General features: G+C 30.5%; 1 protein-coding gene across 2 annotated transcripts; it reads left to right on the forward strand.

Moving 5' to 3' along the window:
• The first annotated feature begins 56 nt into the window (after positions 1-56).
• Positions 57-8,062, forward strand: Tab2 (TAK1-associated binding protein 2). Of its 2 annotated transcripts, XM_068761605.1 has the most exons (5): positions 57-1,798; positions 2,280-2,495; positions 3,367-3,510; positions 7,308-7,355; positions 7,471-8,062. In XM_068761605.1, the coding sequence occupies exons 1-5, from the start codon at positions 526-528 to the stop codon at positions 7,494-7,496; spliced, it is 1,707 nt and encodes a 568-aa protein (XP_068617706.1). In that variant the 5' UTR covers positions 57-525; the 3' UTR covers positions 7,497-8,062. The 2 variants fall into 2 exon arrangements, with proteins under 2 accessions (XP_068617706.1, XP_068617705.1); XM_068761604.1 differs by lacking the exons at positions 7,308-7,355; positions 7,471-8,062 and having other exon boundaries at positions 3,367-7,106.
• Positions 8,063-12,014: the final 3,952 nt, after the last annotated feature.

Raw genomic sequence — 12,014 nt, forward strand, 5'->3', positions numbered from 1 at the left:
TCAAGGCAATTAAAAACAAACATATTTGTCTATAGCTAAAATGGAAGAATCGAGTTGACAAGTATGAGATTTTCGTAATTTTATTTTTGGATGCGTTAATGTTTAATGCTTTTATAGATAAAAGGCGTGTTGCTTTTAAAGAGACAAAAATAGCGATACGTTCTTGTGTAATAAAGTATCTAAAATTGTGTACGGTGTGTTTCAATTGCTTAGAAAATAGTGTACGAATGATGATAACAAAAGATATAAAAATTCTACCTTGTCTCTTTGTATGTTATTTTTCATTACACGGATGCAGTTAAGATTAACAAGTCATGTGCGTTCGCAAATATATTAAGTGAAGTATGTATACGTAACTACGAGAAAGTGATTTTAAGGATTGTGACGTCACAAGCGAAAGACAATAAATTACATTTACCCTGTGCAATGTTTTTTGGTTTACATCCGTGAAAAAAAACGTGTTGGGAGTCGAGGTGAGGCCCGAGTTCGCGGTGGAGAGGTCGGCCCCCGCGAGGATGGGCGGCGATGTCTGCCCCCTCCGGAAACGCTGCGAGCCCCTCACCGTGTGCATGCACTAACATATCACTTATGCAATTGTTCCATGAACTGAAACAAAAGTTTCCAGTTGTTCCTGACCATGTTGTGTCCAATACAATTGAACTCTACTGCCATGATAAGCAAGCCTGTGAGACACATCTCCATAGCGAAGTCAAGGCCTCCTTAACACACGCTTATCATGCGTCTTCGTCAGCCGCAGCACGACAGCTCAATGAGCTCAAAGTGAACCCACCAATCAAGTGTCGCAACCAGCCCATTGTAAAACATGAGGTTGTCAGGTCATCTGCTGTAAAATCGGTAACTTGCCAAGGTCCACAAAAAGCTATTATTAGCTGTATCTCATCTGAAGATAATGAAAAAAAGGTCTCTACTGATGCCAATCAAAATGTGGTAGAAATTTCTAATGATAAAGGTTCAAACAAAAGCACATCACCAGTAACAATCATTAATATTGACAATTGTTATGCTAAATATAGCGCAGAGTCACCTAGTGATCCGGAGTTGACCAATGATAATAAAAAAGAAGGAACTAAAAATTTTGTCAGAGAAGAAAATAGTAATGATAAAGTAACCCCTGAACAAAATCAACCTGAAAGCACAAATTATAGAATTTTAAAAAGCAATAAAGTCAAGTGTAATTTGAATGAAAAGTTAGAAAGAGGAAAAGAAAAGAAAACTATTAAGAAGGAACCACAACCCACTAAACCAATTGAAGAAAAACCTAAGCGGCCAAACACTCTTGATTTTATAAAACCTAATCCAGATATTGCATTTAAAGAGCCAGTAAAGGAAGTGGATCCAGAACCTTGCAGGTCAGTATCACCAGCATCCACAACACAAAAGGACAGTCAGAGCAAAGAGAAAGCCAGCACTTATAAACGGGAATGTGGCTACCCATTAAATTTGTCTGTAAATGTAAACTGTCATATGGACTTGAGCCGTTCATATGTTGATCCATGGATGGAAGATTATGACAGTCCTAGAGCCATTACTTCAGTTAACTTAACGGTTTGCACACCAACTTCCAATATGGCTAGTCCAGTGAGAGAAATGAGGGAAGATGATGGAGGGTTTGAGGGGCATGTAACTGTGACTGTAAGTCCAAGTACGACCAGACCACCTCGGCGTAGGGCACCTCCACCGCCGGCACCTCAACAGCATCCAGGTACAAGATTGGAATCTCCAAGACCTACAAGAGCAGCTCCTGAACCACCAAATGGGCCGAATCATGTCACTATTGGTATGTATTCCAATTTTAATCATGGTAAAATAAATTGTTAATTGACCTTTCTATTTCCTTAATTACCTTTCCTAGATTGAATCAGGAATAAGGAGATCTGTAAATCTGAATAACTAAAGTAACTAGCATGGCCCAGATAAGTGGCAATGGCCAGGCCACATAACATATAGAACAGGTGTCCACTTCAACCTTAAAGTTTTCTAGTGCAAAATACAGACCAGCAAGCATCGCATAAGACAATCACCTACAAGGTAGACAGATGACCTAAAGTCATCGGATGATGCTGGATGCTGGTGGCATCTAAACAGTCTTATTGAAAATCTATCTATGTTCAGGAGTGGACATTATCCAGCTGAAATGAGGATGATGATGAATATTTCATCAAATCCATCAGAGAACCAACTTGTTAGATGTAATGATAACAATTAAAATAGTAAAAAACAGGCAAACTTAAAGCAGGATATCATTAAAATAATTTCAGATCATTCACTTATAGAAAGGCAAAAAGAACGCCTGTCAAGGCTTGCTACAGCATTAGCCCAAGAAAAAAGTCGAGTGGCCCAATTGAATAGAGAAACACAGATTTTAGCTGCACCACCTCCATCACCAACTGCTACTCAGAGGCTAAAAAATTATGTGGAGCGTCTACGTGATGAGTGCAACACATTGTCAAAAAGACTTGAAATGGCTAATAATGGTAAGACTATGTTTCAAATTTTTTTTCAATCAATTAATATGTTTTATATTTTTTGTCACTTGTAACATTTTAGATTTCCACAGAGAAACTAATTGTAACTTTAACTAATATTTATAATTATTACTCAATTCTCAACAGATTATAGTTTATTAAATTCTGTGTTCCTGATATTTCAAACCTGTTCACACCTGCATCCCAAAACCCAGCCATTGGCCATAAATGGTACATAGCAATTGAAATATCAGGAAAAATAAAGTAAACTGTGATATAATATGTTGGATATATGTTTTATTATATAAACTAGCATTAATATCAGTTTGTTGAATACAAGAAAGTAATAAATCAGTACATGAGGTATTATTTCTTTGTTCTTTTAGAATTTGTTTGAAGCTATTAATAGAGGATTAATTCATATTATTTATTTAGGTAGACCAAAGCTTAGTAGTAACAGTTACAAAAGTAGTATTGACTGTTGTGGATTAGTAACAACAATTTTCTTAACTATATTTACATAAAAAAAATTACCTAATTACTATATGACGGAATAAAACGCTATACTAATATGTATCACCATGTACTTCTCTTTATTTGGTAATTAAATAATATTACGCACATTCATATATCAATTTTAATTTATTCATATACCTGGCAACATGATGTCATACTGGAAAAATGTCCTCCATATATGATTAAAATTATGTTAATGTAAACAATTATTTTTACTTGCTATATATATTAATATACATATATACTACAATAATGATTCAATGAAGATGATGATGATGAAAGATATAGCCAAAGTGACAATGCAAATGCTGAGTACTATATATGCAATAAAAATTATACCACATTTCCTCTTTTTAAATTATAGAGCCTGATGACTCGGACAGCTTCTATAGGAACATCTACACAGGCCAGCGACCCAGTGCAATGTGGCAGTGTCACATGTGCACCTTCCGCAACCATGAGTTGCTGACCAAGTGTGAAGAATGTGAGATGCCCCGCATACTTGTAGGTATGTCACCCTCAAGAAACTACGATTCAGGTTTCGGATCCTTTAGAGATAGAAACCGAAGGGGTGTCATGGAAGGTACCACAGTTGATAGAACTGATATAAATGAGGTGCCCCATGTCATAGAATCAAATTATCCCGGCATGACTCAGGGCTTGAAATCACAAAGTATATCACATGCCCCTTAAGAATATAAGAGTTCCTTCATGTTTGCCTTAATAAGTGCCTATATTGATAAACTCAGTGCTCAGGTATTTTAGTGTTATTGGATTGTTGAACTATTGAAGATCAAGACACAGGACTACAGAATTGTGTTGTTGTTTTTTTGAACATTTAACCCTAGCATGTTTAAGAAGTTTGTAAGCATGGTTTATAAAGTTTTCTTAAAAAATATTGCCACTTAATATTTTGTGCTTTTGTTATAATAGGCCGTGTTGAAAAATTGTTCCTGTTTTTGTTGTTGAGATTTCTGAATTCTTTGCATGAGTGTTGTCATGTTTAATTGACTGATTTAACCATTTAGGCTAAGCTTATGTGTTTATATTCATACCACTTATATGAATTTATCAATGGTGTGAAGTATAGGGGATGGGATTAGGGATGCTATATTGAAGCGATAATTTAAGTTTACAAAATGTATAATATTAATGTAGTATTAGGTGAGCAGAAATTTTTAAAGTATAGTCCATATTGAAGGCTTATATTAGATTGAAATTAAGTGACATGCTATTTACAATGTTAGATTTGTATATAAGTTTTACTTGAAATAATTAGTTTTTATTCTGAACTAAGTTAATGTATTTATTGTTGGACATGGTGGACAGAATTACACATCACATCGACTGGTCAAATACGAGGCATCACAAGATCTCAATAATAAGACTATTGCGCCTTGCCAAAAACATTATATTGATTGTAAATAATTTGATAACAGAAAAATATTTTTATCTTTGCTCAAAGATTTTATCTATTGCTCATTTTACATATCTTTCCTTATATTGCTTTACACTTTCACTTATCTTGAATATCTTGAATACTTATACATACATATTATGTTATACATTATTCTGAATGCTTTAGAAAGTTAAACAAACTGTTATATATTTTTTTAAGTTCAATTGACTATTATTAATTAGTGAAATGAAAGCTAAATCTTTTTGTTGGTTTCCAATGATTAATTTTCAGTTATTTCCAAATTATTTTTAAAAAAATGGCCAGCTCTGGTAATTTTTAGAATAGAACTTTTGGCTGCACATATTTTTAAGCGGCTGAAATCATTGTACTTTAAATCAGTGTACTGTAACCTTTTCTCATCTAAGACACACTAAAATTTTTCCTAGAAGTGAACATGAAGTGCCACTGTGTCTCAAATGCAAAATATGAGCTTTGAAAAATTGTAAAATTTAAATTTATTAATTTTTACCACGGAACACTGGTATCCGACAAATGGCACACCGGTTGGGGAGCACTGCTCTAAATAACTTGTTGTTTAATGCACAGATTCATTTCAGTATTTAATGCAGATTAGAAACTACTTTAATGATATCAACTAAAAGTGATTATATTCTTAATTCAAATAATATTTATTCAGGCCATATAGCAGCTCCATAACAGGTAAATTGCCATATGGCCTAGATATAGCAAAAGGAGCTCAATACATCATGGCAACACAGTTACATGCTAACCTATACAATTTTATGAGTAAGCTATTATCAGTAGCAATTAAATTTTTCAAGTTATATATATATGGTTACGATTTTATAGTAATTTTTGCATATTTATAAAATAATTGTAATAATTGCATAATTCTTTTTATTATAATTTTATAGGATTTGATTTTTATGACGTCTTATGATAATAAAAATGATATGATATATAATGATGAAAAAATGTAATGATATAAACCATATATTTCAAAAACATTCTAGAAGAATTGAGGGTTTCCTGGCACAAAATAAAACACAAAAGGTACAAAAATGTTGTGGATATCATAATATACCTGAAAAGTGTTTATTGATGTATTTGTATGTATTTAATTCTTTTTTAGGATCTAAAATCACTATTGCATATCCATAACAAGTTTTCAATCTACCCTCTACAGGGTATTTACCAACTCTGTTACCAATTACTATGATTTAGAGTATTACAGCATATGTTGATTTGATTTTAGCCAGATGGTCGATATTATTCTTTTAAGAAATTACAATTTCATTCAATTATACACTTACTATATAATTTTAGTTTTTTAAAATAACTGTTTAAATGAAGCATCACAATATTCGTAAAATTAGTTATTTTTACGTTTTGGATTATATTGAGATTGTTTGTTGTAGTTGTTATAACAATTTTTAACTGTGATCGGTACAGAATTTTTTCTCTATTTTTAATCTACATAGTTTTTATATATTGTTAAATTTATTCTTATTGTATATTAGTGAAATTCTACACAAGAAAATTTTCTTCACAAACTTTTTATGATTAATGTGACTTATGAATTAATGTTCTATTAATAAATTATACACTTATTCACGGTAACACTACTACAGTTTATAGGCTGATAGTTTTGCTAATGTTAATGTTGTATTAATAGTGGATAGACCTGATCTGCCTTATACATATGCTACAAATATCCGACAAAGTAATTAAATAAGGATGTAGGTGTTTTTGAGCTTAAATATTATGAAGTGAATTGTTTATTGTAGATACAGCATGGACTGTTGTAGATTTGGCTTAACTTTTGCGGTCAGGTGTAGCAGCAACTTTATCACAAGTAAAATTATTTTCATATGGCACTGTAAAATTTTTTGGAATTTTATGAAACACACATTTTTCCATTTTTTTTACAAAAAATCGTGTTGTAATAGTAGGGCGGCAAAAATTGTATACATTTTAAGACAATACTTGCAGCTTTTTTTAAAAAAGGTATTCTAATTCGTATTTTTTTTTGATCTGTACTGTGCTTTCAACGTACGCTTACATATAACGCAATTGATGATGAACTTCGTTATTTGAAGCATCAGAAGAAGAGTATCATGAAGATTTACAAAAGACATGTAATCATTTTCTCAGTTGACGAAAAGTGATGTCTATATAAAAGCCTAACAAACACGCTTAGTCAGGATAAACTGGAACAAACAACAAAGGAGATCGTGTATGCATCGTACAAATGGCATACTTGTAAACGCATCCTTACGTCTGTATGACAATGAGATTACTTATGAATTTTCTGGTATTAATTCTGTCCGGCGAATACGGTAATTTTTTGTACCATGCAATAATGTGTAATTTTACAATAAATAGTGCAGCTGACTTTAAAATTTGAATGAATATTGAGTTTCTTGGTTCTTTTCGAGTTTGAAGCAATAAAATGGCGTTAAGTAACTCATTCTGTTAAATTTTCGTCGGGTACCTGATCCGCAATTTTATGTGGTGATAAACTTTTCTATGTATAGTATTAATACACAAATAATGTAGTTGTTTATGATCCTCACAGGTTTTCTTGTATATTTTGATTTAATATAAGTGTAATGAATATTGAATGTATTTTTAAATAGGCGAGCAATGTGATAGAATACAATTCTGTTTGTCAGATAATAAAATGTTGGTCAATTAAATTTATTGGATTGTTTTTTTTTTCGAATGCATAAGCTTGGTGTGACTGGTTTGACGAGGTAAGTTTTTTGTTTTAATAAATCCTAACACAATGTTGTCAGTGGAATGTTTTCAGAGTTATTTTCTTCTGTGAATTATTGTTTTGCTGTATCATTGCTGAGATATGTTTTTATTATTTTTTTATTCAGTTCGGGCTCCCGATGGGATAACAGTTCGCCTCATGCCCGGCCGGCGGAGTAAGTATATCACATAAACTAAATGCATCATCTTAAGACGTTTTTTTAATTATAATCACTTGATAATTAGCGGCAAATCATTGGCACAACTCAACGTGAAGTTTTTCATTTCCAGAAATAGTGCGGTCATGGGTTTTATGAGAAGCAATGAAAATTATTATAAGGTATAACTATAGTACTAGACTATCTTAAGTGCAGTGGCAAATAATATCAGTTACTTTATCTGTGATATTCGCATTTGGTTAATTAGAAATATATAGTAAAGTCTGATTTGTAAAAAGATTATTCTGGTTTAACACATTCCATGCGGGGCGATGGCGGCCTCTTTCATTATAGTGTGAGTAAATAATGAGAATGAATAGATAAATGGGCATTTGAGTTATAATGGCATTAGTATCTATGATGGGTATTGTGTTTCGTAGATTATTTGCAATGAAAAAGTTCGCGCCAGAGTCCCTGTAGAATACGCAATATAAAAATTTCGTTTCCTTTACCTTTAAACTTTTCCTATTCCCGTTGAGTGCTCTGTTGTACCAAATGCGAATAACTCCCTGTTATTTACATTTTAACACTGCTGCACTTAAGGTGGATAGGAAATTATTTTATATTTACAACGATTTATCTCTTTGATAGATTGCAAAGAAAATTTATTGTAAGAATCTGTTATAATTGTCAAAATGAAATTTATAAAACAGGGTTTTTAAAGCTAACATTGTAACAATGTAAAAAAATAATATCATACATGTTTTTTGAAATTGGAAAATGATATTTAACGAATTCATTAAACTGGTAAAAATAGGTCTTGTTGCTATTTTGTTAAAAGCTGTTTTATATTTCTTTATAAAATTCGAATAATATTAAAACGTTATCATATAAATGGCATAAAAATATGTCAACAATGCACTTTTTTATAATAATAATAACCTATTAAAGTTTTAAATCTATCGTGCAAAACAATATGACAGAGATGTTAAGTCTAATAATTGAAAAAAACGAATACTTTCTTTTCAAATTGCTTAAAATACATTTACATTATATATATGAGGCAAAACATCACATATTAGAAACACATGTTTGCAACAGTAGAAAATGTAAAAAATCATAATTATTAAAAAAAAAATTTTGAGTCTTCTAAGCGATCATTTATGTTAAGAGTAAACTTAGATGAACCATAAATAAAAAAAGTCCTAATATTTTATCAACTTCTATACATAAACATTTAATATTAAAATGAAATTTATGGAATTAAACGAAGAATTTATATATATGATTCCAAGGAATAATCCAATGACTGCTACAGAAATACGTTTTAAAATTGTTGTTGTTGAAAAAAGCTTTCTTCTAAATTAACAGACTACTTAATAAACTGTTAAATATGAAGAAGGTGGCAATTTTTAAAATAATATATTACGCGTCATTTAAATAAAAAGAAATTCTTTTCGTTGTTTTCCTATCGTCAACTTATTGGGACATTCATACAATAGTTCATTAGACTTAAGATTGTTTGGTAAAGTTGCTATAGAAACCGACGTAAGCCAAAATAATATGTAATTGTATAGCTTAACGTAACAGATAATCATTAATACAGATTTGCTACTTTTTCTTCAATTTTTTTAATCTATGTAAAGCTCTCTGGAAAAGGTCGTATTCCAAATTTAATACAAATATGTAAAAGAAATTCACAAATGTAAATAATATTAAATATATTCCAAGTATATATCAAATTATTATAAAACAAAGACTGTCAAGAATGAAAACTAAGATCCCATGATGAAAGGAATTAAATCATCCTGTCTTGATTTAAATATTAGAAAATTAGCACTTGAAATAATGTAACGCTAAAGATACAGTTTCAAAAAATTATATTTATTAATTCAAAAATCTTTCTTTTAAAATATTGACTCAGTATTACACGAAGATTGGTCTAGTATAACGAAGATGTAAAAACTAAAAAGATTAACTACACCGAAAATGAATAAAACTGGTATTTTTTTAAATTACAAATCACACGGTAAAATAATTTTTTTGTATATATTTTATTCACCGAATTGAATTAAGACCAGAAAATGTATAACTTATCGTTACTTAACAATACCGAGGTAAGGATGCTTTTACACGTAGGCAATATGTCAGTCTGCATCTTTCATTTGCACGGTGCAGAGGCTTTCTCTTTATGTTTAATATTTCTATTGACCCTTCGAGCTGGGGTAATTTAAGATTGATGACTATTAAATTGCTGATTTCGCGTGTTTTTTACATTTTTCGGACTGCATCTATTACATCAAAAATTTCAGTAACAAGCAACAATGAGATTTGGAAGGCAGGCATGTGTAAATGCATATTTAGATTTGTTTGCGATTGTCGCCACTCACTACAATCATCCTCTAAACTTTCTTACAAATATCCGGCTGAGAGTAACATTAACTTTGTCCGACGAATATAATCTAAAATGTGGTTTGCTTTCTCTTATCCTGGTTTCGAAACAGCGTAAGAAGTATTTTCTGTGCACTTGGCGATTGATAAGCTGATGAGGCATGGAATAGGGTTTGATCGTATACTCAACCTAAGTCAACGTAGGAAAAATGCAAGTCAATTCTGGCATCGCCAGACCTGATGAATTTTTTACCAAATATAAATATTTGAAACATTTTAATATGTAGAAAATTCAAAACGAAAGTGAATGGTACATTTTCTTAGCAACAAATATTAGAAGGAAAAATCTAATAAAAACGTTCACTGTGATTCTAGTCGATGCTCTAAACTTCTGATCTTGTATGTATTAAGAAATTAGCATTTCTCTTTGTTTAAACAATTCATGCTCATTGTATATATGACAAGTACTTGGTTAAGATTTTTATTTCTAATCAATTTAAGTTGTGTCTGTGCAGGTATTAAATTTTCACAAGCTCAAACATCGGTACAAAAACTATGTATTTTTTTCTTCATGAAAAAAATATTTAATAGTGATATAAAAGTTAAATGATATTACTGAAAAATCATACATTTAAATAGCAAATAAACTTGCACAGATACATGTAAGAATTTATATTTTTTAAACATTTAGTGCTTATTTAGAAATTTATATGTATACATTATATGTATTTGATATGTACTTACTATTTTTATCAGCACATGTATCAAAATAAACTTGTTATTGAAATTTGTTTAATTCAATTGTTTTAATCATTTCAAGAAAAAAAAGAATACATCCAAAAGAAACATTTTTATTGGTGGTAACAGCAAAAGTTAAATGTGAGGAGATACAGTATCATTCTTCTATCTTTCTCTCTCTTTTATTCCCATGGACTATACATTATAAATACAAGCACTTTCTGTTTTGCTCTGTCCCCTTTTGAAACTTATTGATAGGAAAACTGTCTACTATCCAATCTGATAGCACACATTATGTCGGACAGGAAGATTATGTTTCTGTCATATAGACCAAAAACTATCAATGCTAACACCCCCAAGTTCATCAAGAGAAATAGTTTTGGTCTATATGGAAGAGAAATGAATACACATGTATAAATAAAGGAATATTGGCTATAGGTGTAAAAGCTCTAAAGGCATTGACAAATAGCTCATTACCAAAAACCTTTTGGTTGAACGCTATAACTGTCTTTATAAGGACCAAAAATTATTATTTCAAATTTTAATAGACCTTGAGATCATTTTATTGTAATGCATTTTATAATTTTAAAACAGTTTTTTAATACAACTAATATTTTATATTACAAATGCCGACCTCTGTATGCAAACATGATATTAAACATATCTTATTAGTATTGTTTTTTTGTGTTATTTAAGAACTGCTGTCTATTGCAAAATAACTAACAGTTCTAACTTTGTAAGTTAATTCCTCATGGCATGTTCAGGACCAATCATGTCATGAGGAAACAACTAAGAAGAATAGCACCTGCTTATGATTATATTGTTAGTAATAATATTTACTATAGATGCCAAAAAGTTTGCCGTTTTAATGGTCAACTCTACACATCATAAAATTAATTTTTAACATTGTTTAGGGTTTTTTCATTTTTATAATACAGATTTAAATCAAAATTCTTATAAAAGTTATAAACTTCATTCTAAAATTCCTAGAACAACAAATTTGTACAACTTTTAAAAACTTTGTATTAAAGTCAAGTTATTATCATAGTGAAATTTATTTTATAATGTAATTGTGGATAGTGTAATTCCACTATAGTGAGTATCAGTTACTTCTTAACATTACATTGGGAATGTTTATAAAAACCAGTTGAATTTGTGTCATGTTATGAACTTTATTCTTACTTTATCAATCCATTCATTATGAAGAGCATTTAATTCAATAACAAATTTCCTTTTAGTTTTTTGAATAGTCATTAATAAATAAAAATTAGAACTTACATGTAAAAAAGGTATTGATAAAAAAAAAAAACCTGATTTTACCTATTCTTTTCACAGACAAATTATCTCCAACACTTAACATCTAAATAGCATGGTATCCATGTTGATTCAATAAAAATAACAATAAAATAAGAGTAACTAGCCTAGACCATTGGATAAGCAAATGAAGTGATAGTGGACAAGCCACATAGATCAAAAAATAAATGGCCACTGAGGCTTAAGAAGATTCTGTAGTGTAGACCTGGGACCAGTAAGCACAGCATAGGATGT

This window comes from Battus philenor, unplaced genomic scaffold, assembly GCF_028537555.1.
Source record: "Battus philenor isolate CCGP_79_NKW_IND1 unplaced genomic scaffold, ilBatPhil1.0.hap1 SCAF_15, whole genome shotgun sequence".
Classification (NCBI taxonomy): Eukaryota; Metazoa; Arthropoda; class Insecta; order Lepidoptera; family Papilionidae; genus Battus; species Battus philenor.

Excerpts from the sequence above, each read along its gene's own strand:
- Tab2 (XM_068761604.1), top strand. The coding sequence starts at position 526 with ATGTCTGCCCCCTCCGGAAACGCTGCGAGCCCCTCACCGTGTGCATGC. Across the intron at positions 1,799-2,279 it reads GCCGAATCATGTCACTATTG|ATCATTCACTTATAGAAAGG; the intron begins GTATGTATTCCA and ends AAATAATTTCAG. Across the intron at positions 2,496-3,366 it reads ACTTGAAATGGCTAATAATG|AGCCTGATGACTCGGACAGC; the intron begins GTAAGACTATGT and ends TTTAAATTATAG.